This window comes from Melanostigma gelatinosum, assembly GCF_949748355.1.
Source record: "Melanostigma gelatinosum genome assembly, chromosome: 3".
In the NCBI taxonomy this organism is placed as follows: Eukaryota; Metazoa; Chordata; class Actinopteri; order Perciformes; family Zoarcidae; genus Melanostigma; species Melanostigma gelatinosum.
Genome location: NC_136636.1, coordinates 17,870,175 through 17,897,776, shown reverse-complemented (window position 1 = coordinate 17,897,776; position 27,602 = coordinate 17,870,175). Strand labels below are relative to the sequence as shown.

The window sequence follows — 27,602 nt, the reverse complement described above, 5'->3', positions numbered from 1 at the left end:
CGGTGAGGTTGAATACACGGTGAATACACGGTGAGGTTGAATACACGGTTAAAACACGGTGAGGTTGAATGCACGGTTAAAACACAGTGAAAAGTTAAAGGTTTTTAGCCGACTTGTAGACGTTGATTCAACGCTCACGTTTAGACCAGATATCAACGTGATGTCCAATACTGGCTTTCAACTGATAAATGTGGATGTGGTTTCTTAGTCAGCCTCTAAATCATGATATATTAGTATTAGCACAATGTAGAGGACGAAAAATGAATAGTATTGCAAATCACGTTTAAATCTGGTCTAAGCGTGAACTTCTTTTCAACGTCTACAAATAGTGGGCGAAAAAACTTTCACTTTTGAACCAATTCTTCGTCGGGCATAGAAGTCTTTTAAACGTCTTTTGAACGGAAAAATGCTCACTGGGAAACGGTAATCTGATGCCTCCGCGTGCGTCCTCAGGATACCGGGCTAGTGGTGTTTGAGAGAAGAGAGCGAGAGAGAGAGCGAGAGAGAGAGAGAGAGAGAGAGAGAGAGAGAGAGAGAGAGAGACAGACAGAGACACCAGCAGCACACGGACCTGACCGCTTCGACACTGCGCTCCCGTGGAAGCCACGAGACAACGCTACGGTCCGCAAAGGCTGACACGAGGACCGAGGAAGACGATCCAACTCCGGACACTTCAGGTGGGCTCGTGTCTGCTCTGCGCTTCAAAAAACACGGATCAGGTCAGTCAGTCACCTTCCGCTGTGTGAGTGTTTGTGGGGCTGCTGGTTGGACGTTAACACACTGCAAACCACCTTTTAAAAAAGTCATGTTAAACCGTCAACATTGAGGTTTAAAGTCTGCTTTAAAATAAATACGAGGTATTATTCAGCTTGTTTTCTGAAAGAAAGAAAAAAAATCATTATTTGAGCTAAAATATGCTGAAACAAAGACATTCAAACATGAAAACTGTTGATTTATCCATCATATTCAAATTGTCTTATGTTGTTATGGTGGACCCTTATTTTCTTTGCAGTGGCATACAGATGGGTGGTGGTGGGTGTGTGTTTGGAGGGGGGGGGGGGGGGGGGTCACAGGACTGGCAACTGGCACACAGTCAGGTGTTCATCCACAGTGTGTCTGCAGGGCCACAGTGTTGAGTGTGAGTTTGACATGCAAACACCGGGCAGAGAGTTTTACCATCAGAGTGGTCGCAGCTTCTCAGGTGAGTGGGTAACAGTCTGTGTCTCACTGCCTCTCGGGTACTTTGTAAGGGTTTATCATGCTGAGCAATTTTCATTGGTAACTTCTTAAATATTCTGTATATTCTTCTCTCGTGTCTCTATTCTCCGCGTCATGTGAGGGATTTGTAGATATTGCACAACACTCGTTCTGTGTTTTTGAATTGGTCGTGACTCAGCAGTAATGTGGACACAAGCTCAGGGGCCAACACTGATTTCTCTCTGAGGTTTGCCGTGTGGCTCCGTAGTAGCCGATGTGAACCGGCCTAATGTTTTATTATGATATGATAATGGGACGTGGAAAGAGAGCTTATCAGCGTGTCGTACGGGACTCAGACTGTCAGTGATGTTCACCGCTGCCGAGGAAGTCTTTCTTCATCACTTTCTATGATCTTTGTGTCAATAATCTGTCATTGCAGTGAGCAATCAGGGAAAGTGTACAGACAATTCTTTAGTTTATACATATTAAATTCATTTCAGCATGTTTTGGCTCTTGGTGTGCACAGGCCTCATGGGATAATTCAGACAATTGTAATCATGCAGTTTGGTCCACTTATTCAACATTACTGCAGACCATAGCCTACATTCCAGGCAGCCATTAGTTTTCAATAGTTTTATTATATTATTCAAAACATATTGCATATTGCAGGGATGATGAATTTGCTTGAGATATATATCCCTCACCATTACGTCTGCTTTCATTTTTAAGTATTTTTGGCACTACAACATCACACTATAATAAATCCATATGCAAAGTTCACTGTGATCTATAGTCTCTGCAAGTTTAATGTAACGGTGTATTGGCAGCACTTAAAACCAATCGCTGGCTGGGAGATGAAAAAAAATCAATCTATAGCAGCTTTGTAAAAACAGTATAAAGAAGAGGTACATAAAGAACATGCTGTTGGTAAATCAATTAGCTAAAACACGGCAAATATTCTGTGTGCTCTTTGAGAATCCTGCTGTTGTGTAAAAAATGTGAATTAACTAATATATATAAAAAAAGAAAACACCAGATAAACAATGGACAAGTCCAGATATAAGATGCTCTCTCGCTTAAAGGACAGAACAAGAGAGAAAGTCATACTTCCTGAAAAACAGAGTCACAGGGTTTTACAGACAGTCCCGTAATGATTAAGTAACAAGGAAATTATAGCCATCAAACTGACGCTATAAACTCTTAGATGTGTATCAGAATGATAAAATGGGTTTTAAGTTTATTGAAGGTTAAAATGTCACCAGTGATGTAACTTGGCTATTTTAGAGCAGAGGAACATTATGATCAATGTGTGGTTGAGAAACAACTTCTATTTTGGAGAAGCTATAAAAGCTCATTTCTCTGATTAACAATGCTCATCCGGATTAGTGTCATCATTTATCGTGTCATTTGCTTGACTTTCATGTTGATGAGGAAAACGATGTGGCATTGGGCATAAGAGTTTGGTCTGCGCTATCTCTGTGTCTCAGGCGTGAGGTTCGGATCCTTCATGTGCCAAACCGTAGAAGGTTCAGTCTCACCTGTGCGTGAGTTCGTTGAAGTCTAAGAGTGTTGATCGAGCGCCAGCCAGTAAAACCATTGCTTATGGAGTTATATAATTCCTAAAGAGAGGTGTGTGTGTAGCACGTGAATGGCTCCACAGATATGGACTTTGCTCTGTTGTCGTAAATGAAAGGAGTGTCTCGAGATACCACGCTATGTTTATATTGACCCTCACACGGCATGCACGTCTCTGCAGACAACATGCTTCCACTCTTGAGTTGGTGCAAAGACCAAAAATCTGGATTTTAAGATTCATCTTAGTTTTTTTTATTTGAATTTTTTTAATTTGTGTTCATTTAAAACACCGGAAGCAACAGTTTGTCAATCTTCGAAGCAGTTGTCTGCAGTGGCTTTAAACGTTCCACATAACACCTCTGTGAGAGCTCAACATAATCACTGCATGAAAGGAAGGAAGATGTTCAACTGCACGTTTGTGCCTGTGTAAATAAACTGATAAAGAGAGAGTTACACGCTCCACTTTCTGCCCACAGATAGTTAACCACTTTTGCCTGGAGCCGCACCGCCTACATCCTGGTCTGTCAACTATAATTCAAGCTTTTATTATTGTTTTCATCAGTGTTTTTTTTCGAAAAGCTCACCTATGATTCAATTTGATCAAATTACATTGAGATCGTGTTGACTGAGTTTAGCCCTTAAGTTCATCGATTTGTATTTAATTCGGTGTAATTCTTAACTTCAAGTCTAATTATTTCCCTATTTACTGTCTACTTACATTCACTGTCTACTTAATTGAATTGGATCTATTTTGACACCAACACAGTTTGCTGATGAAACATTCAGCTCTATTTGTGAATCTTTCATGTCTCCATCGTATTCTAACCACAACGTCCTCTCCTCTTTATAGTACAATTGCTGTCTTTCTATGTCTATCTACTGATTTTACTGTAATTAATGAGGATCAGGATTTAACTTAGCAGCAGGATCTTTTACATGTAAGTATTTGTTGCAGTATTGTTGTAAGAGCTCACATCCATCTACTGTATAATTGGAAAAAGTCTATTTCGGAGACGGAGTTGAGCAAACTGACCAAATTCTGTCTTCACTATTTCGCAAAACTGTTCTGGGCAAACATCTTTCAATTAGTTTGATTCAGAAGTTGAGTATGTTGCATGAGTTTAGTTTTTTTTCCCCTTATTTATTTTAATTTCATGCTAACAGAGTCTACATAACATTCTCTCTCAGCACCTGCTGTCTAAAAGGTGTCTCGTGTTGTTTCCACCTTGTAGTTAGTAAATGCAGTCAAAGTTTGCAAGTGCAAGAGTAAAAAAGTCACAGCAACAAATGTAAGATGTCGTTTCCGTTCTGTTGGCCCTTTCTTCAGCAAATAAAACATGTACGACGTGTTTAGTAACACCCTAACTCCCTGAATCCTCTTCTACTAGTAGCATGCTTTGGATTGTGAACATCAGACATTTTGTCGGATCTCAGTCTGTTAGGACGGCAACTAGCAATTCGTTTAATTGTTGAGTCAGAAGTCAACCGTAGGTTTTCATAGTCAAGGATACAGAATGTCAGTTGGGCCTGATTAGACAAGAGGTTATAGTTGTACTGGAGGTAAAACAGCAGAAGGATAGCTGTGGTTTATTACAACTGAGATAAGGGTTTTGTATATCATATTGTAATATTTTACTCACCAAGATCACGCCTGTAATCTGGAAACATCACTAACAATGAAGTCAGGTGAGACAAGAAACTAGCAATCAGACACTTATCTGGTAATGAGGTGATTGTCCAACTGTCCAGAGTAAAAACATCCAAGTTACAGACTAATTGTCATATTGGAAAAACAAATGTAATTGAACGTGAGAGTAGAGAGAGACAGGAAATGTGCGTAAAGAGACACGCAGCCCGGCCCGCTTGCTTTTCAGCTCATATGCATCAATGTGGTATTTGCCTAATCTCTCGGCTATCAGGCCACCCTTTAGGTTCAATATAAAGCGGTGAAGGCAAACTGGCTAAACTTTTTTACAACCTGTGTGATGGTCTGATCGGTCGTGTTTGTTGTCAGACTTTGTTGTAACAATGTCACCTTATTTCCAGATCTTAGCAATGACTTAAGCAAGTACAATTATATCTTACCAATAAGAAATAAAGGCGAAAGCACATCACCACACAAATACACACGCATAAGAAGAGTTCTCCTTGCCGTGCACTTTAACATAGATATTAGTCAACGGACAGTAGGGATATCTAGCAACCTCTGTCCTAATTTCCCTTTTAGAAAGATGTGGGAGCAACCAGCAGCTTCTCCGGTCTCTATTGGGAACTTAAGACTGACTCAGACTCTATGTGCCCAGCGTTCTACGTGGGTTCACTGGAAGTTGCCCTGTTTGAGACATCACCAGTTCAGGTTTTGCTCGGGAGGATGTACGTAATCCGCCCCCTCAATTTAATATTGTCTAATAATGTTGAAATGCCAAATGATCTCGCAAATGAAACAGGAAGAAAGGCCGTTAACAGCTTTCCTTCTTATTAAATTCATTCAATTCAATCTTATCATTTACTATATTCGGATCATTTAGAACAGATTTCAACGATTCTCAGTGTTGTGTAGTACTTTGCGTAGTTGCGGTTGATTGGACAGTCGATGGGAGGGGGTTAAGCGTCACTTTTGCTTATTTTGAACCTTTATTGAGCCTTCCTTTTTCACTGACAATTCTAAATCCGTTTCTTTTGTGCACACGTGTTGACAGTACATTCTGTGAATGACTCTCACGTCATGGGTTGTTTTGTTATTGTCCGGCTGAACAGCAGCGGTAGGCAGCACACTGCCTTCTTTTCCTCTCCACTTCGGGGAACAGGGTATGACCCTTCCCACATTGCACCTCTCCCTCTTCCTACCACGCTGCCCTCCTCTCACTCCTCTTGTCAAAACACATCTTCACACACTACTCCCACAGCCGAGAGCACGCTCACATAAAGTGATCGCTAACCTATGTGACGTCGTCATAAATGACAACTGTATGGGTCGAATCAGTTGTTTATCTCCGTGTCCGTCTTTCTGTCATCCTACTTGTCTTCCTGACACTCGTGCCCGTTTTCTATGCAGCCCCCCTCAGGCTCAGAGGTGTGTGTGTGTGTGTGTGTGAGACAAAGATCAATAGCTTTTGACTTTGTTCACTTGTCATAAATGGAAGGAGTGCCCCGTACTACGCGTCGTTTATGCTGTGCACATTTGTCCTCATACACATTTCATGTCAGTGTGACAGCATGGCACATACTGTACATTGTATTTGTGTGTGTACGTGTGTGTGTGTGTGTATGAGGCCTTGACAGCATGCAGCACTCCTTCTCCATATCCACTGAGGAAGCTCTTGAGGCTCAAGAGACTCATCAACCATTAACTCGTAACTATTTAAAGGAATTGGGGGAAAGTTCATGTCCTCAGATTATTGTTATTATTGCAGATTCCCGGAGAGCAACATATGGCGCATACACACACACACACACACACACACACACACACACAGATGTATACTGCTGTAGTGGGTGCTCTCTCTCTCTCGCCATGCGTGTACCTGCTCATGGCACATAGCCGAGTTTCAACAATAAGTGTTTAAATCCCAGCATGCTCACATATGCTCTTGTATCTGCAGATGCACGCAGCACACGTGTGTTTGTCCTTACATGTTTTTTGCATGAAAGGGTTTGATGTGTTTCCCCAGAGTGCTGTTCATTGGAGTTCAGTCACCCTATCGTCTGATAACACAAGGCCCAGCGCATAGCCCACTCACATTAGGATTCTGACAGCAATGTAGAACATATCCTGAACATCATTGGGTGTGTGTGTGTGTGTGTGTGCGTGTGTAAATATCTGACAAGCCCAGCCTTCCCATCCCAATGAATGATCCAATTATGTGACAATGATCTAAAGCTGGGTCGAAAGATTGAAGCTTATGGCTGAAACATTTGGTGTTTCTTGCTAACTTAGGGAAGAGACATGCGTTCCGGTTGTTGGGCTGATTATAGTCATTTAGGTGTGACGATTGATTAGAACAAGTCCAACCGAGTCTGCTCAAACCCGGGTCAGTTGGTGTTCACAGTCCGTGGTGTTTAATGAATAGAATTATTTGTCTCCTGATTTATAACCCACGTCATCAGCGTTTAGTCGAGAGCTCAGTTTAACAACATTTCGGGTGAAATGCTTATTTGTTTTCTTGGCAAGAGTTTCGATGAGAAGAACTCATGTCTGTGCACTCTTGAGCTGGAGCCCCAATTCCCTATAAAAACCACGCCATACATAATGTTATGTACATATATTTAAAGTTTCTGTTTGTATTTGAAATAAACAAATGAGATACAGCATTGTAATGGATGTGCTCAAGAGGTGCTGGCAGGTGTTCTTTATATATTTTGAATTTGGGAGACTGTTTCCCCTTGTTTCTATTTACCTTGCTAAGCTAAGCTAATTGCCTCCAAGCGATAGCGCCATAGTGCACAGACATAGTTGTTTTGATTCTCTGATCTCACTCTCAGCATAAACAAAAGTGAAAAAGCATGTTTCCTGAAATGTTGAACTACTCCTTTAAGCCTACATGTCGCTAAAAGTGTTATCTCTGTGTTAAGTTGTAAGTCGTGCGTTTATTTCTGTCAAGACTAGAAAAGTGCACATTGGTGAAAACAGTCATGTGTGTTTTGACCCCGACTTCAGTGCTTTAGTTCCACATTTCCACTAGCTCACCAAAAGACATGATGCAGCCCCTCGGGACGAGCACGGCGTCTGCAGTGCTCACATCGCATTCCGTTTGTTGTTGTGTCTTAAAAAGAACGGTTGACTTTCCATCTTGGAAAACATGCAGTTCAACATTCTTTCTCCTCGTCTCTGCATTGAGGAATGGATTGGTGTCCCGCTTCACACTTGTGGTATGAGAGTAGTGGAAGCTACTGTCGAGCTGATGTGAAAACCACGTATCCCTACCTGTCCAGCCGTGACCCTTTCGGTTCAAATAACACAGTTGTGAGTGAATGATTGATGGTTGCAGTCCAGCTGAGAGTTTTTCTACCTCTGAGTTGTTCAGTCAGTCTGTCTCGTTTCCTTTTAAAAGTGTTTACGTGTTTTGGTTTGGTCATTTTCTGTGCATCCCTGTTTAGTCACGTAATTTATGGACAAATTTAAATGAAGGAAGAAATGTCCCAGTGTCATAACCATTAAGAAGAAACCACTTCTCTCTTGTTTGGTCTGGGAACGTGTGCGAGCCTTTTATTTAATTTGAACACATTTACAGTAAGAGACAAATTATTCTACCGAATGCCGTGTGTGTAAGTTTATTTCTTTATTGATATATTGAAAGGACAATGAATTGATTGACATCGCTGTAAACATGCACGTGTTGTCTCATATTCTGGCTGGAACATAATATCTGGACTTAATTAAATCAGAGAACTTGCAGGCTCCGTTGTGTCGGTGTTGCACGAGGAGGCAGAAGTGAGTGCGTCACCGCTGTCGCATCGACACCGAGTGACTGAGCAGAGGGAGAGAAGTGCAACCAGGGAGGCATGATGAGGTCGCCTGTCAGAGTGAAGCAACAGGAAATCATCTGCATCTGATGTCTACCACTTTACACACACACACACACACACACACGCAAAATCACTTACACAGGAGAGCACACACATACAAGAAAACACTTTTAAGCACATGGGCACACATACACAAGTATATTCTGTATGATTATGGTGAGACGTGCACACATAAAAAACTAAATTTTAAAAGAGGAATGGAAGACACACACACACGCTTAGGCCACATGATGCTGAGCCAAGACTCTGACAGAGAGAAAAAAAATGTGTGCGTGTAGTTCCCTTTCTACCGGTCATCACTTCCTGAGGAAAAGCATGACCATACACACACACACACACCAGTTCCTTCTGTCACTGTCACTTGGTTGCTGGTCAATGAGCTGCCGCTGAACGCTCTCTGAACTGAAGCAGGGGAGAAACTGGGTGAGTGGACTGTCCTGTGCTCTGTGCGTGTGTGTGTCACTGTCATTCAGTTCATGATGCATGAGCTGTGGATACCTACAATGAATGCTACAAAAAAGAACTAAACGGTGTACTGCTACATCTGATAAAGGCTTTAGGCTGTCAGATAGCTGCACTGAATACATTGGAGCCTCCATAGCGTGGTGTGTGGTGAGTCGATTTCCACTTTCAGTCTCTTGGGAGCATCGGTGCTTATCAGTGAGATACTGTAGCTCGACCGGTTGTCTTTTGATATGGAGTATGTTTTCTCTCGGAGAGTTCTTTGCCTCGTAAGCTTGCTTGGGTTTTGTGTGCAAGAGTTTCGTGACATTTGGTGGCCCCGGTGAGCTCTAAAACCTGCATTTCATTGATATCCTTTCGCTTTTCCCAAATGAGCAAAATATCTGCGTTTAGGTCAAATGAGGCGGCTCCATATTCTCCATGTTCTTCAGATAGTCTTCTGTCTTTTACCTTGTGTTCTTGTGTCTGTTTTTGTGTAAATGCAGGAACCAGGTGCTCTTTTGAAACACAGAGGTTTCCCTAAGAATTAGACATGAAGTACTGGTTATAATTTAGGATTAAAGAATCTCCTCAGCTGCATAATAATTCAAACCTGTGTGGGCATAAAATCTGCAGCTATGCTTTTTAAAAGGCAGAAAAGCACAGGTTCTTCAATTTGTGCCCATTTTCTAAGAAGTGTTGCCTCCCCCTCAAACTGACCTTGGGTTGACCTGATTTTTATCAGTGCTACACTTTCCTAGCTTTGACAAAAACAATTTGACAAAAAAAGTCAAATAGCAGTCAGAGTGTGGGTGCTGTTTCACTCAGATCTGTGCCAAGCAGACAGAGATTATGGTTTCTCACCTGTAACTGTGCCACGCTTTGAAGTCTCATGCAGTGAATTCAGTACCGACCGTGCAAGTGGGTTTTTTTCAGACGCGAGGAGACTCTCGCTTTGGTCGAGAGGGCAGTCCAGACCTCTGGTTGACACTTTGTGTGCACTTGCTTTTCCATTACTCTCCTGTTTGATCATGTCAATGCAGAAGGGGAAGGCCCTTTCATGTAACTCTGCCCATAGTGACTTCACAGCACCAGAGCAAAAAAAGAAGAAAAAAAAAGTCAATTTCCTGAAGAGTGCAGGCAGGCAGCTTTTTATACCCAGTATGCACACCAAGCTGCTGCTGTATTTGGTGACGTCAGTTACTTACAAATGAAGCACAGCATTATCACAACACGTGGTCATTGCACTGCATCCCCACCGTTTGCTTACGCAGGACAAATTAGGCAAATATCAAGCCCACTTTGTCCTTTCAGAGAAACTGCGAGGCAGACGAGCAGGCAGGCGTAGCTTCGTTTTAGTCACTGACACTGAACCACATGCTGTTTTACATGAAGAGGTCAGGAAGTCTCAGTCACAAAGCTCTGTGCACTAGCTCCCTGTCTCTGTGTGGCTCACACATACACACACACACACACACACACACAGGACAAATGTGATGACACGAATGGCTTCATGTACAGGGAAAGAAATCAAAAAGGGGAAATACTCATGCAACATGTCCTTTTGGATACACATCGTTAAACTCGCTTCCAATGTACTCCGCTTTATGATGTATGAAAAAGGCCATATATGCAAACACCATCATAAACATGTATTCATTTGTATATATTGTATCCAACTTTAGAGTTGTATAGCGATCCAAATAACGTCTAACTAAGTACGTTTGTGGATATTTTCTGTCTGCAGGGCTTTTTTCTTAAAATTTCTTTCGTCTTTTTGTTAAGTTTTTGTTAAACTCTTGTTTTCCTTCTTTGGGCTTTTTGTATTTTATCAATAATAATAAAAAAGCGAATTCATTAAATTCCATAACAGTCCATTATCAAAGGTACAATAAGGCCTTTCTTTCGACACCGTCTGTGTAGTAATCTGACCCCCAGCATGTGCTGCAGTCTGTTTTGGACCGACCCGTTGCTGTTTGTGAAGAAATTTGAAAGTTAAAAAACATTTCATTGGTTTTGCAACTTTGTCCCTGAAGGAGAGATTTCACATCTCTCCGTTTGACCTCTTGGTTTCATCTCTTTCTTTCTTTTCCCTGAACTGCAGCTTTCAGACTGAGAGACCTGCATCATTCCCTCTCCTGAAGTTGGCATTGCGGCGTGATAGTGTTGTTTAAGGATCCAGCTGTTGTGAGTCAGTCCTTTGCTTTTGTTCATTCACTCCGCCTTAATCAATGTCGTTAAATATCCTTAGAAGGTTGACGCTGTATGTGTTGGCTCACACACACGCACACAGTACCAATCCGCCTTGTCAGTACAGTAGCTTGCCTGAGGCAACAGCTGATAATAAGCACTCCTACACGCTGTACTCGTACCTGGAAGACAGGTTCTGACATGTGGAAATCAGAGAACTGGCAGGAAACACCGCCATGATTGTCACGCACGTGCTCACACACACACATTCCCACAGCTTTGCAAACAGAATATACACCTCCTAAATCTAATCATCTGTCACCCTTTATAATGTCTGACATGGTGTTTGTTTGCCCACGCAAATTGAATGCAGTGGATTTTCCACGAACACTGGAGTACAAACCTGTTTTTACCTCCGGTAACGACATGATTTATGCACCTTAACTGCTTGGCTGCAGTCGCCTTCCTTTTTTACTTTCTCGGTTGTGTTCATCATGTTGAGTACAGAGCATGCGTTTCCTAACAGAAGGGGCTTTTCTTGAAGCCTCTCGGGTGCCGTTTGACTTCTTGAAGTGGTCCGAGGACTCGCTCTTTGTCCCCCCCTTTCACTTTATCTCTCTCATCTCTCTCACTCTTTCTCCCTCTGTTCCTGTATCCATATGCTAACTTGATGCCAACTAGGACACAAGTCACTCCAATGCTCCATCTATTTTAGGTTCGGATTGGCTGGCAACTGGCCAACAATTATCTGGCCAAATATCCAGGTTTCTCGGGTTATTAATAGTCAGCATTTCCCCCGCAGCAGCTTCCAAAGACAGTGGAGCTACAGCCTGCGGACACACACACACACACACACACACACACACACTTTATTTTCTTCTCTCGCTCTGAAACAATGTCACAGTCCATGTGGATTTTAAGTGGATCACCTGCTGATTTTTGCTGCCACGGTCCAAACAAGTAAAAAGGAAACAATAAGTGATTGAGAGAAGAGGATGTTTGCTGCACGGGGATGTTTTGCCAAGTAATTCAAGCCATTTCTATCCCTGGTGCTGCTGTGCCATCCGAGTGTTGCTATTTTAGTGTTGTACTGTTGCATAATACATCGCATTCTTTGTTACCATCTTTTTTCCCAAATCAGAGGCTCAAGGTTGATTAGAGGAGGTTTATTTTAAAACTTACAAAAGGTTGTTTGGCAGGCCAGGTGGTTTAGTGCACAGACCTTTTACTCTACTGGATATTTATAAACTGTTGCTAGTTTGACTTTTCCTTTTCAGAGTTTCTTTAGTTTACATCAAGGTCAGAATTCAAGCATGGCTTCCTCCTTCTCATAGCACGGGAACATGTAATAGTTTACAGTATTGATATTCAGATTTAGTGATCCAATCAAATGCATTGGATTTAATTCAAACCCCTCTTGTAACTGCTCAGATCTCAAATATTTCATTTCACTCTGGAATAGTACATTTTGTGTCTGGCCTGCGTATCTTATGAATATATTTTACGTTTGTTCTTGTCATAGAAGACCAATTCAAACATTTACTTATAGCTGTGATGCCTGGAGTTTAGAAGAACTTTAATGATTACATACATCACATAAACAAGATATTCTACAAAGTTACGCTTCACCACACACGCCTCTACAAACGTGACTATGAAGCCGTGCATGTGGTCTGCTTACGTGTGGACTGTAGTAACCTCTGTGGTCTGGACTTTGACCATCATGGCTCTGATCCTCTGAGTTAGATACTGTATTAGAATGACTCAAGAGCCTTCGTTTATTTGTATCAACAAACATTTGTGTTTGTATTTGAGTGTTGATTCAGCGTTTTGTTTTATACATCGTACAGGTCAATTTATTCATATTTCATAAGTGGCAGAGTTTATTTAAGTATACTGCTGGTATACATAATATACTATATTCTTATTATTGTCCAAAATAATCCTTGAATCCCGTACACTGGCTACATGATGTTAGCTGACATGTTGGGCACTTTATTGATTTAGAGTCACTCACACATACACCAACCTGCTGCTGTTCATACCTGCTAATGCACCAAATCCACAGCTTAAAACAGTCAACATTATTATATATATATATAAAATCATTTTTTCCTTTTTCAAGACAAACTATAAATTTGTGATCTGTTTTTAACGATTTACAAACAAGAAAAAAAAGTCCTGGAAGTTGAAACAAGCTCTGATGTTGGAGCATCACCCTCGCCACCACAGTTCTTACTTGCTCCACACTCAGGAGGTGCAGTCCGTGCCACATCCTTGGTCCCAGACAGACGGAGGCTCAAACAGTCCTGCTCTCCGTGTCCTTTAGTTGGGCAATCACACAGCGAGCCACCCAAACAGCAACAGAGGAAGACAGTGTTTTGAGCCGAAGAGACGCTCCTCAGTGCCAGAGTTCGTCTTGTTCTCACTGTGACACAATCTGCCTCCCTGTTTACCAGATAACAGATAGACTGCAGGGACGAGCTGGAGGGCCGGGGGTACTCATGGAGTGTGTGTGTGTGTGTGTGTCTATGCGTTGTTGTGTTTGGGCTTTTCTGAACGGACGTATTTAATCATTAACACTATGCGCAACACAGCATGTATATTTTCATTGTCATCTTTCTTTCCACTGTTTTCTGTTTATGTTTTATCTCATCCTCTCTCTCCGACTTTTCCTCTTCCTCTCCTCTCTCTGGTTCTTCTGGTGTTTTCTTTTAACAAGGCCACGTAAAGTCAACAAAGGATGTTGCGTCAGCTGTTGTGTCACTGCTTCATCTCTCTCCCCAGTAGACATGGTGGACACCCAGCAGCTCCTAGCCTGGCCTGTCGGCTTCAGCCTGAGCGCCGTGGAGCTGTCGGAGCTGGACGACAGCTCCCACTCCCTCGACATGAAGCATTTGTCCACGTTGGACTACGCCTCCATCTCCTCCTCCTCCATCCCGTCCTCCCTGTCTCCCCCGCTTGTATTCTCCATGTCCTCTGCCGGTGTGGCCTATGACCCCAGTCCGCCGCAGAACGAAGAACAACTGACTAACATGGACTACACGAACATGCACAGCTACAGAACGGAGCCAGACATGCACAGTAAGTCCGGTCTATGTCATGGGATAACCAGCCCTAAAGCCTGTTTAGCTCTTTAATGGTGATTTCAGCTTGGCAGCAAAATTCAACCACAGGAAGTAGAAATTAAATTCAATCATTTGCTCAAGTCCTGGCTTAAGAAAGCTTTAATGTGAAAATACATCAAAGGTGCCACATTTAGAAGAGAGTCGGTCAAGATATTGATTTGCACTTGTGCTTAAAACATGAGAATAGTGATTATAGCCTGTTAGAGTTACAGGATGAACATAGGACAAAACCCAGATAAAACCTGTGGATAAAAGAGGTGAAGTAAAGTTCTAGTTTTCTACCTGTCTGCCTACTTGGTGTCCTACTGTTCCTGCCTGATGATGTTTTTGCTATCAGATTTGATCAAGCTGGAGCCGCAGTCGCCTCCACAGTACTCTGACAATCCCGTGTTCTCCAAGCTCCAGGACGATGCGTCGCCAGCAGCGCTAAACATCGAGTGCCGTGTGTGCGGAGACAAAGCTTCAGGGTTTCACTATGGCGTCCATGCCTGTGAGGGCTGTAAGGTAGGACTGAAAGATCATCACGAGTAAAGATGAAAATAAGATGGATAGACAAAATGGGGAAGTATAACCAGTGTTTAAAACTTTAGATTGTATCATTAAATAATCTGCAGATTAATGAAGCCAACATTTCAAAACTCAAAGATGTGCAATTTGTTATCCCAAAAGATGAAAAAGCAGTAAAACCTCTCAAGACAGGAATAACTTATGTCTGCAATTTTCACTTGAAAAAAAATACTTTAATTATGTTTCAGTCAGTTATCAAAATAGTTGCAGATTAATTTGATGTTGATTTCATCTCTACATTGCACAACATCTGCTTTGTGGGGCTTCAGACATCTGACGCTTGAAAGTTTATGATATTTTAACTCTGTCTTTGTTGGCAAGAGGCTCTGCTGTTCATATTGTTGTTTTCAAGAGGAATTTTTCCAAATTCTGGCCACCAATTACTTTGAGAGATATTATTAAATTGCAGCGCACAGCAGCGGAGTATAAAATGATTGCTGCTCTCAAAAAGTCGAGAAAAGAACCCGACAGTCATACCACCCGAGAGTCATGTCAGGAAACGGTAACGCTAACTTCGACTGCGAATTGTTGAGTTTTGTTTCTCTGCCAGTCTTTCTTTTTCTGTCACCATGTGTCACTCGCAGGTGAAACCTGTTTGTGGAATAAATAATTCTACAATGCATTTTTTCACCTTTTTGATGTCTGTCACTTTAACCACAGCCCCATACTTTTTCCACTCAGCCAAGGCTCAACAAAGACTTGTGATTCTACAGATGCACACCCAGCCCCTTAAACTCTGTCTGTCAGACAGTATAGAGTATAAATAACTAATAGAGTGCGGGGGAAGTTTCACACATATTTTCATTTTCTTTGAAACACTGAGACATTATAAGAAGAGGAGCTTTAAATAGTGACATTGTCCTTCAAAGGCAGGATTTTCAGTCACAGCTGCAGGACTTTGTTTTTTTTCTGTTGGGTTCCAAGAAGATTTCACAGGTCTGAAATGATTCCAGAGAAATTGGTATAAAAAACTACTTAAAATGTGCTGTGTGTCTATCGTCCTTTCTGAAGTGTAAGAAAAGCTCACCCTAACCCGAAGACCTTTCATAGAATATGATATATTTTGTCCTGTTAGACGACTTTATATTAGAGAGTAATCTACCTTTTGAAAACACAGATGAAAGATAGGTTTATGTCTTCAATGTAATCGACAGGAATAGAAACCTTCGCTCTGATACTGCCAAAGAAAAAAGAAACCTTGACATCCACTGAATGACCATGAAAATAGAAACCACCTGTATGATGCAACTCAATGCAATACAATAGACTACATTTGTTCTGGGAGATATTCTCTTTATTTTTCCTCATTGTGAACAAATACCATGAAAAGACCAAAATCAACAACGTATTGATCTTACTAACAAGTACTGCCTATGTATCAGTGAGCCACACGGTTACACCTCGGGCATGTTTCTGTATTACCATGAACATGGGCACTGTGGTTTATTTGAACTCTTATCTCACAAGCACCAACCAACCAGCTGCCATAAATACAATACTTGCCAGCCAAAGAAACCCACAGTTTCGGGTTGATTATTGTGTGCATATATATATATATGTATATATATACCGGTATATATATACATATATCACACTGTACCTTCAGAGGCTGAGTGATGGTAAGGCAGAGCAGTCATTGTTCTGCTCAAGTCTCAGGGGAGACTCACCAGAAGAGGGGGTCAGCCAAGCAGGCAAACAAACACCTAATTGTTTCAAAGCAGAAAACATTCTTTATTGAGGTGGAGGCTTGACCCCCTTTAACTTCCTCCTTCTTTAAATAACCTACGATTAAAAAAAGGAACATCTGTGGGTGAAAGAATGCAGATGCCAAACACACCAGCCTTCACGTAGTACAAGTCCACATGTGGATTTGTATGCTTACAAAACCAGTCAATACAATTCTCCTCGTAACTCTTGCAGCCTTCATGTGTTTCTTTTTGTGTCTTTTCAATTCATCTTTCTGTTAGCTTTCTTCGTCAGCTTAGACAAACACCACAAGCCATCAACAAACCTGTGGCTGCATGTAGGAGTGTGTGTTGGCAGTTTGGCCGCGGCTCCATACTTACTAGCTGAGATAAGAAAGCGTCTTGTTGCTCCTTTGGTCCTAAGCATGAAAACATCAAAGCATAAATCCACCCTGAAACGCAATCTGCTTTTAAGCACAGTCGTGGGCAGTATAATTGACTTCCTCCGATTAGAAAGAACCAGGTATCTAATCTGCATCAGTGAATAGATGATCTGTGGATCTACTCCACCAACAACAAACCTTAATCAGATGATTAATTATGAAGTAAAGTGGATCTCTTCAAATCACAATGAATTGTTAGACCTTCTCCTTTCACGTCTCAACTACAATACTGTTACAGCAAGTTTTTTTCTGTTTGATACGGCACATACAATAGGAACATGTTTTTTTCTTTACTAAATGGCCTATCATACTGATATTGTCTTATTTGGCAACACGAATAGTCTCTCAGTCCTTTTCCTTTTCTCAAAGAAAATAGTTACATTTAAATAAGTAAATGAGTAACTGTCTTAATTATTTAGTCATGTAAAACAATGTAATCTGACCTTATTGTCTCTGTTTCTCTCTCCTAGGGTTTCTTCAGACGCACAATCCGGTTAAAGTTGGTGTATGATCACTGTGATCTTCACTGTCGCATTCACAAGAAGTCCCGCAACAAATGTCAGTACTGTCGCTTCCAGAAGTGCCTCAATGTCGGCATGTCACACAACGGTAAGATGGCGATCCCGTCTCATACACCTTTTAGAACGACGAGTGTACAATCGCGGGATGTATGATGTGCTTGAACATTTTTATTTAGAAGATGAAACTTGCATATAATGCTTTATAAGCACACAGTAAAGAAATAATACAGAACATCATTACGATTCATTGTCAGCTTACAATATACAAGCGATTGCTATTATAGTTATTTTGGAGATTACACAACACCCATTGTGCACACACACACACACACACTGTTAATATAAGATTAGATTACAACACAATCACATTAAATCAAATGAAATCAGCAAATCCACATGTACCCGCCTTGCTCAGCCGCGGTACGCCCACATATGTTTTCACCTACACACGCAAGATCAGGGTAGAGATGCACCAAATCCTGCAAGGTCGCAAGAAGCGGCTGACACCTCCCACGCTCAGGGGCCCGTGGGCCGATCAATTAGGCTGTCAATGCAAATGCAGTTTACTGCTGCTGCTTCTGCTGCTGGTAACCGGTTAGATTCACAAGCTGCGTCTCGTTAGAGGTTTTTGTTAGTTTACATTTATAGACAAGAAACTTATTTGATATTTACGATACATTTTTTGGTAAAAGCTACCTGACGGCCGCACGTCATAAGCTCACGAGTGCGATATCTGGAGAGCTTGTGTACTTAATAATACAATCTTCCTTGCCCTCACCCATGACTGTTTAGCTGTAGAAAAGTTTGTTTTGTTAGCCTTTGTTGGTCACAACTGGCACAGCTGTCGTCCGTTTTTTATACATATGCTGACTCCGCCCTCCCAGGTGAGTTTCAGCATGGACCTGCACCACTGTGTGGGCGAGCACAGGTTGCGCTTGATTGACATCTCCCTGACTCTCCTGTTTGTTTTGTTGCACCTGTTAGGGTGGGACAACTTACAGCATTCACTCTTTGATAAATGGATTTCAGCGACCCGTGAATATTCTCAGCATAGTTTCACACAACGTCATTGTCTTTTGCCTTTTGTCGAACAAAGGTGCTTCCCAGTCTGCACTGTAAAATGGGGCTTCATCCGTGCAATGTCTGTCCAGCTATAGACGTCCATTCAGGTTAGAATGCATGTTGGTTGATTACAGATACTATAACTTCTGGCCTTAACCAAGACGCTTGCCTGGCATTGCAATTTAAATCGGTTGAGGGACTTTAAGTCTTTCACCTGAAAGTGAGCGTACATTTTATTTTCTTTGAAGCCTTTTCTAGTTTGTAAATAAAGATATGTTTCTAGTTTGTAAATATATATATATATATATATGTATAAATACACTATACAAAATATATATGTTTTTTTATTTTATTTTTAATGGAGTCAGTCAAGTGTTGAGGCTCAATAACAACGGCTTTATATTTACAGAGTGAAACTAGCATCTACTATAATTAGTTGTCTCCTCCTTCCCTTATTTCATGAGCTACAGTTGGTTCTTATTGAAAAATTGCTCTGTCTGGGTTTTTAATTCATCAATGATTGACATCTCAGAGTACATAAACCACAACGGATTTCTCCAAACTGCTGTGTCACTGCTGCAGGCTCGTTGCCAGTTGGTGGAAGGGCAGCTTTAGATGGTATTCATTTGCTTAAGGTGTGCTTTCATCACACAGTCAGCATTACACAACCACATACACTGCTATACACTCAGCACTCAATGCTCAGGAAATGCTGCGCAGAGCCCTGAATGGATGACAGTTATTGGCTTTCACCAACATAAAAATGAGGGTTCAACCATTTCGCGACTTAGCTGTTCAATTATTATAAGGATTATTTTCACCACATTCACCATCAAATCTAGAGTACCTTTGTTAAGTGTAATGTAACTTATTCTATAGTGATATAATGATTTATAACTTGAGTAATGGAAAATCTGTTATAGTAGTTATTGTTTTTCATCAAAAGAAATATAAACATTTTGGATTTGTATTTGTACAATCCATATGGAAGCTAAATAGAAAAAGTCGAACCATCAAGTAAAAAGTGACATTTCTGTAATACAATGTGAAGTTATGAATACAGTTAAATCACCTGAGATTTTTCTGAAATGTTAAAAAATGTGTAAATGTATCGAGCATATGAGAAATATGGCATGAAAAGCATAAAATAGATTCTAAATGACATAAACCCCATCCTTTTAAAAAGGGAAACTAGACCCGTCTTCTTTGTTGGGTATTTGTAATTGCACAATGTAAAATAAACTGCAGCAACAAGTGGAGAAGTGAGGAGAGAAGAGACTTGTGTCAATGCATGAGACCGTTTTTTCAGGTTTGGCAAAGAGCTCTGAAAACACCATTACCAACTACAAAACCGTGAAGGTATTATTAAAGAGAAGTACATTTTGTAAGTGCTTGATGAGACACGCCGCATAGAATTACAGGAGAGAAATTTGCTGTGTGTTGATTTTCCTGTTCCTTCAGCTCTGACTCGCTTGTAGAAGTTGTCTGAGGAGTGATCAGCATGTGTCCTAAAATCTTTCATTTCTTTTGTTTTGCTTCTGTATTTAGTAATAAAGTGCATTTTGTGGACATTAGCTGGTCGATCTGATTCATCGATCACTGTCCAAATGTTAGAGATATGATAGAAATTAAACAACCATGGCAGAAGTCAACCGAAGCTCACTTCCCAACGTCAGATTAGTAATAAACTATATAAAGTAAAGTAATATAATTTCAACCAGGAGAGACTTTATTATAATTTAACAATAATCCTGAAGTGGGATAATGGAGGGGTAGTGCTGTCCAGACACTAGTGGTGGTGAAAGGAGTCGCTCCAATCCGATGATGAACGAGGAGCATGACTGTGACGCTGACTGGAGGTGACTGGGGTGGAGGAGGGTCGCATCGGATTTTGCTGAAATGACAAGTGACAGCAGTAGAGAGGAGAACACGTTTCAAAGTCTGACAGCAACGATGTGATTGGCTTAAAGAAACTGTGCGGAACCTGGTTGGTTGAATTTCAAGTGAACGCCCACAATCAGCTGATAAGAGTAATCACAGGGAGAGAGACGATGAATGAAAAGCAGTGCAAAGAGAGTCTTCCTGACTCAACTTCATTTGTAATATATGCAATGTACGGTAATTATTTGGCAGCAAGAGGTCACAATAAAAACAAAGAAACAACACTAGGGTTGATTTATTTCTTAACGTGAAAGTCATATATGTGTGTATGCATTCATTTCTATATATGTACAGTGATGTCAGTCGTCACTTTGTTTTGGATAACTTGACAGGAGAAAGTTACACTGAGGGTTTGTTGTTTACCTCGAATTGTAAACACGACGTCTTCATGTCATGTACACGTATAAATGTGTGTTTATCTCTATGATTAATCCTGCCTACCGTTTCTCTCACATACTCTTATCTGCCCGTGTGCCAACCTGTGTCTATTTGTGCGCCAATGTGAGTTTGTGTCCGTCTTGTTTTCTTTCCCAGCCATTCGATTTGGCCGAATGCCCCAGGCGGAGAAGGAGAAACTTCTGGCTGAGTTCTCATCGGACGTGGTGCACATGCACCCGGAGGCAGCAGATCTGAGGGCTCTGGCCCGGCATCTGTACGAGGCCTATCTGAAATACTTCCCCCTCACCAAGGTCAAGGCCAGGGCCATCCTCTCTGGGAAGACCGGAGATAACGTGGTAAGCAGCACTGCATAGTTCTACTTTACCTCTATGTGGTTGTATTTATAATGGTGGGGGAGTATGCTTGCATGTGCAAAAGACCTGTTATTAAATTGTCTCCTGGATATCACAGTACAGTGAAAGATGTTTTCAGTCAGTATGTTATACACCTATTGTTAAATATAGGTCAGTTTTTTTTTTTTATGAATCCCACTCTGGGAAATATCGCAAGCAACCCAAACACCAAACAAACACTTGGTCTTCTTGAATGTATCTTGAGTTACACGTGCATCATAATCACATAATTACCACCATTTCTCCCATGTGCAGCCTTGAGTTTTAAATGAAAACAATCAGTTTATCTGGAAAATAATGGTAAACAACACAAGCTTGAAGTGACAGAGTTTAGTTTAACAGCTTTAAACTTAATGTAGTGCAAACTTTCCAACTCACTGCATGTGTATTTTGCCACGCTCGGCGTAGTTCAGATGAGGTCTTTTCGGGCTATTATTTCTGCTCGAACAGGAAAAGTGGATTTTCAGTTTTTTACGTGTCTTGGCTGTTAGAAAACACCTCAGATTACGCAGCTCAAGCTATGAAACAGGATATATCAAGTAAAGGCTTCAACATTCCTCCTCAAGTCACACTAATGTATTAAGACATTTGGTCATTTATACAAGTGGACTGTCGGGAAATATGTTGGCCAAAAGCATGAGAATGTGAGACATCATCTATTTTTGTGTTTTTGTATGTAAGTTTTGAGATATTGAATCTCAGTATTCAAAAGAGACCTAATCAGGAAATCCACATCCACTGAATTACAAGTTGGCAGACAAAAGGAAACGGTGGTAAATATTGAACAACGATAAACAGTGTGTTTGTGGTGTTTACGTCAGTCTCGTGTTTGATCTCAAAATAACTGGTAAGATACTTTTATAAAAGGTCGATAAGGCCAACAAATACAAAATCAAAGTATCGTCTTCCTTTGCAATTATCAATATCTGTTTTCATAACTCTTTGTTAAAGCAACTGTGATCAAGTAATCATCAGTTAAACCTTATCAGAAGTGTGGTGGGAATAAATCTTCTTTAATGTTATTGAATAACAGCTTAATCTGAGCGACTAAACCAATTAATTAAACAAGTAAATTGTCATTAATTGAATTAAATGGCCAGCAGCTTTCTATTGATTTTGACAGTTACACCCAAACACGTGGATCAAGCACTTAAAATATATTTAAATGTAATTGGTGTGAATAGTGTACAGTGAATTATAAGAATTAAGTTGCAAATGTTCCAAAATGCACCAGTTAAAGCTAAGTACTACTTATAATGATTACTACTGTGGTTGTTGTTATTATTGGCTCTACAACTGTGGACCAACTGTACGAGTGGAGTCTTTTACTTCCCTTTTCTGTTGCCTCTCTCTGCAAAGTCAGATAACTTCAAGGCTGCTCCGCCCCCCTTTCTTCTGATTGTTATGACTGTCCACCGCAGCGATAGCAGCCAAATGGCACTGCATTATCTGTTGGTTGGAGGAAGTCTTGGCTTATTTAATAAACCACAGCGAACCTCCTGAAACAAATTGGGAGTCGATGATTTTATCTTTTGTAGAATATTTACGTTGTTTAACACGTGGGGGCCTTGATATGAGTTGATGTAATCAAAGTTTTACTCCACCAGCACTCCAAATGAATTTAAATGATTATATTTCAAAATTGACAGCACTTAACCTCCATCTCTGCATTTACAGTAAACTGACTTGGCAGAGTACGTACATCTACCGGTACTTCATTCACTCACATAAGAGATGATTATTCATTTCATAACGTTTTGTGAGTATTGTTGGCTGTACTTCGTTGTAGGTTGTCTTATTATTCATTCCACTGCTATGGAAAAGGAAGATTTGAGTATATGAATGGCACCATTCATCGTTCAGGCCGGTGCATGTCTTTGCCAGTGTTTTACCAGTAAGTAAGTAAGCGACTTTAACTTAGTTATGCTTCATTTACCTGTTTATGTTGTTTTTATCTGCCGCAGCCAGCAGTGAAGATTTATTGACTTTGTCCATCAGACATATGAGATGTGCAGTGTTTGCATTTGCAGGTCTGATGAATGAGCCATGACCAAAGTGCACACGCAGGATAAATGATTACATCTGTAGCTCACGGGTCCTCAGAAGACCTACGAAGAGCTAACTCTTTCTTTTTTCTTTCCTACAAATCTCTCTTCTTCCATTTCTTTCTTCTCAACCTGCAGCCTTTTGTCATCCATGACATGAAGTCTCTGATGGAAGGAGAGCAGTTTATTAATTGTAAGCAGATACCCATCCAGGAGCAACAGCAGCACTCATCCGCCCTAACAGCAGGGTTTGGAGGTTAGAGATACAAAATTATCTTTGTCATGATGTGGAGATGTTTTACTGTAAGTTTGTTATTGTGTCGTTTTCTTTCCTATCTTTGTGTATTTATCAGTCAATTAAATTGCCGTCTTACAATGTCATCTTCCTTGTTGAATTGGCTTTAGAACTCTGGCTGCTCTTTGCACTGAAGACGTAAAACACTGGTCTAGTTTTTCCTGTAATCCAGCAACTGAATCGCCTCATCGGGGACTTCCATTCTTTCTGTGCACATCTCGTCCGATTTCAGGAATCATAGGAGCTCACCAGGGGTCCGAGTATGGCTTTTTGGGAATGGGAATGAGCATCAGCGGACAGGCTCCATCGGACGCTTTGGAGCTGCGTTTCTTCCACAGCTGTCAATCACGTTCGGCCGAAGCAGTGAGAGAAGTGACAGAGTTCGCCAAGAGTATCCCAGGATTCGTCGATCTGGATCTCAATGATCAGGTGAGAGGCGGAGGCAGTGAGTATACATCGCTGTAGTAAAAGCATCACGTATTAGCTGTCGTTCCTGAAGATCTAATCGGCATCGGCTCAACATGTCGATTCTTTTACCAGGTGACTTTGCTGAAGTACGGCGTGATCGAGGTCCTGATCATCATGATGGCGCCTCTGATGAACAAAGACGGGACCCTGATCTCCTACGGACAGATCTTCATGACGCGGGAGTTCCTCAAGAGCCTCAGGAAACCTTTCAGTCAAATGATGGAACCAAAGTTTGAGTTCTCAGTCAAATTCAACACGCTGGAGCTGGACGACATCGACATGGCACTGTTTCTGGCTGTCATTATCCTCAGCGGGGGTGAGTGTTTTCTTATTTTTGTCGGTCTGTCGGTTAATATGAAGCTGCAGCCAGGAGAGAGCTAGCTTAGGCTACGTATTAGCTTGAGAGTCTTTACACTCGGTCTTAATGTTACACCCTTCATGCTGAACAGACAAATGTGGTATCAACCTTCTCCTGACGAAAGCAAATAGTATTTCACAAAATGACTGATGTTTCTTTTCAAAGTCCCCACCAGCCAGCGTCTTTTTTCAACTGTTCCCATTGAGGAGATAACTTATGAGACTGCCTAAAGAAAAAACTCAGCCTTACAGTGCAGAGTATGCATAATTATTTGAAACAAGTAACTGCAAGCAATAATGTAAATTTACAACCACAAATCATTTCTGGCAGACAATGTGGCATCAGGACAATTTAGTTCTCTGTGAATGTGAAGTGTTGTAATCGGTCTGCTGTTTCCAATCTAAGTTAAGAACCCACTGCATTATACTCACTATCTATTTATGGCCCATTTATCGGTTTGCAGGGAGACTTCACGTGGGAGCAAGAAACAGCACGATTTTTACTTTGCTTGTTCACGTTTTTCTACTGTTATTGATGATGATAACGGTGTTTGTACTGCCATTCCTCTATTAGTAGTAGTAATTAGATAGACATTTTCTCGGAACCAATCGTTTAAACTCGTCATGCATGTGTAACAGCAAACCAAACCAACCTCACTCAGAAACCCCGGACTGTGGTCAAATATTGCTGGTTAGCGTGTGACCACTTGATAAAATTCTGGCCATGAACCTTTATGAAGATGAAACATCAGGCATTTAAGTCAATTATTAACCCAGACAGCTAAGATTAGAGCTTGAAATAAAGATAAGAAGGATTTGTCAACAATGATACAGCTTTGTCGGGGAATCACGGACAGCTGAATTAAGAGCTTTTCAGCCAACAGATATGATGACCTAATAGATACTTAATGTGTCCCCAGAAATGTCACTGATTTATCCTCCCTGTCTCCGTCCCCCTTGTCCAGACCGCCCAGGCCTGCTGAACGTGAAGCCCATCGAGCAGCTTCAGGAGACGGTGCTCCATTCGCTTGAGCTGCAGCTTAAGCTAAACCACCCAGACTCTCTGCAGCTGTTCGCCAAGCTGCTCCAGAAAATGACCGACCTGCGTCAGATCGTTACCGACCACGTCCACCTCATCCAGCTGCTGAAGAAGACGGAGGTGGACATATGCTTACACCCTCTGCTGCAGGAGATCATGAAGGACTTGTATTAGAATTCAGTAGGAGAAAAGGACAAGTAGAGAAAGTGGAATGAAAGGAGAGAATAAAGAGATTGTATTATTAAAACCATGACTTGTGAAATATTAATGATGAAGTACTTTGCACTGCTGGTGTGTGTGTTGAAATAAAGGGAGGTAGCCAGACAGGCTGACTGAAATTGAGAAAGAGATGAGGAAGAACAGGAAAAGAGAAATCGAGGACAGAAAGGCAGAATCTGAGTGTTCGATCTTGTCTAGACAGCAGCATGTGAATAACTTGCAGCACAGTCATTTAGCCACTGCTGATCCTGGACACTTTGTGAATAAGTGGGCTGCCAACTTAAATACGAAACTACCACCAGCCAGGACGAGCGTCTGTGACTAACTGAAAGAGTCGGGACTTTCTTTTTTGGCAAGCCGAAAGCGTAAAATGGCGAGTGCTCAACACAGCCTGCTTCAAGTGCCTTCAGGAGAAACCACTGTGAATATTTCTACACCATGTGTTACACAGTAGCGTATGCGTTGTTCATGTGCAGCTTATCTAAATGTTGCGTTACAACCGTCATAGGCAGCAGCAGTGTGTACGTGCTTCAATACCTCTGTGAGCGCAAAACAAAAAAAAAAAACCACCTGCGCCCACACAAAACAATGCGCATGTCATGTTCTGTTTTGGCATCAGGGTGAAGGTGCTAGCTCTTTTCAATCAGCTTTATCCAAAGACAGAAATCTGATTATTGCCTGCAACGTAACGGCCACATGCAGAAACTGTGAGAAAGTGTGACGCCAACACAAAGCACATTACCATGACGGTGAAACCGTATACGCCATATTGTGCCTTTAAGGATTGCTGTTTGACTCACTTTTTTTCTGTGGAATAAATGCCATCTAAAAAAAGATACATTACACATGTATAATGTATAATACATATTCATATGTCATATTTTTGTATGGATTAAATTGTCTGCCAAACACACACATTTTTAAAAAGTGGTTGAGTTATACATTTTGCTGTACAATTATTTTGCATCCATGCAAAATGTCTACTATGTCTGATCAATCAGATTTAGTTTTTGGGGGGATGGGGGGCGCGGGGGATGGGGGGGGGGGGGGTGTCTACAGACAAAGACGTTGGGTTAATACCAGAGGGGGTTGTTGTAAATAAAATACTTTCTAACTTTTTATTTGAATTCTGTCTTGCTTCAAGTCATTCGAACGAAAAACATTTCCTAATAATGTCTTTCTTGAAAGCATTCCAGCCACCCAGACTCTATAAATCAGTTTTGCAGTCATTACATCAGCTGTCCTTTAGTGTCTCTTACCAAACACACACACACACACACACACACACACACACCCTGATGGAGCGATTGCAACATCTAAACTCCGCTGAACTGTGCCAGAAAACCAAAGTCTATGGACAGACGTTTGATTAGCAAGCGGGGAGGTGCTTTTGTTTTTTAAGACTTTAATGTTTGTTTGTTTGTTTTTTTCCAATTAGGACCAGTTTTTTATTCCTTTTTTTTTTTAAACAGATCAATTTCCAGTTAACCCTGAAAAGAAATAGGATATAGAGGAGAAAGCAAACAACAGCCAGGTGAGAGTCAAATACAGGACATCACAATGTAGCTCACTGAGACATCAGGTCACCAAAACACAGGTTCATTGACACAACGCCTTCCTGATATCTGGCTTTTTGCCAAGTTACAAGTCTTTTGAGTACACAAACTCACAGATGCTTGCCTTAATATAAGAAATATACGCTCTATAAAGTCCACCGTTGGAATCAAGCTCTAGAAATGTTATTATCAATGTAAATTAGATTATTAGTAAGTAGAACTTTCAAGACACATTGAAAACACCTAGATAATATGTGCTTAAATATGTGCATAAACTGTATATGATTCACTGTAAACCTGATTAAAAAGGGGTTCGTAAGATTGTGATGTTCTGAATATGTGTCAATCAAAGAAATATCAGATCTGTAGAACTGTTGCAACGTATGGTCCCTTGTTTGTTTGTTTCTTCATGTTCAAATATATGTTATGGACCTTCATTTTGTGGTTTCTCGTTCTATGTTAAGCTTCAAGAAAGCTTCTGCTTTTGGTCCTGAAACAGAGGTGAGCCTCACATTTTCTGCCCTCTGCCTTTGTCTGAGAAATGCAATCCTTCGTT

General features: G+C 41.1%; 1 protein-coding gene across 2 annotated transcripts; it reads left to right on the top strand.

Moving 5' to 3' along the window:
* Positions 1-594: 594 nt before the first annotated feature.
* On the top strand, positions 595-26,415 carry pparg (peroxisome proliferator-activated receptor gamma). 2 transcript variants are annotated; one of them, XM_079296359.1, is made up of 9 exons: positions 595-719; positions 13,720-14,013; positions 14,395-14,561; positions 17,223-17,361; positions 20,811-21,010; positions 23,251-23,368; positions 23,640-23,836; positions 23,948-24,191; positions 25,198-26,415. In XM_079296359.1, the coding sequence occupies exons 2-9, from the start codon at positions 13,722-13,724 to the stop codon at positions 25,443-25,445; spliced, it is 1,605 nt and encodes a 534-aa protein (XP_079152485.1). In that variant the 5' UTR covers positions 595-719; positions 13,720-13,721; the 3' UTR covers positions 25,446-26,415. The 2 variants fall into 2 exon arrangements, with proteins under 2 accessions (XP_079152485.1, XP_079152486.1); XM_079296360.1 differs by lacking the exon at positions 595-719 and adding an exon at positions 8,662-8,721 and having other exon boundaries at positions 13,717-14,013.
* The last annotated feature ends 1,187 nt before the right edge of the window (positions 26,416-27,602 follow it).

Coding starts and splice junctions, on each gene's coding strand:
- pparg (XM_079296359.1), top strand. CDS start 13,722: ATGGTGGACACCCAGCAGCTCCTAGCCTGGCCTGTCGGCTTCAGCCTG. Junction 14,562..17,222: donor ATGCCTGTGAGGGCTGTAAG/GTAGGACTGAAA, acceptor TCTCTCTCCTAG/GGTTTCTTCAGACGCACAAT. Junction 24,192..25,197: donor TGTCATTATCCTCAGCGGGG/GTGAGTGTTTTC, acceptor CCCCTTGTCCAG/ACCGCCCAGGCCTGCTGAAC.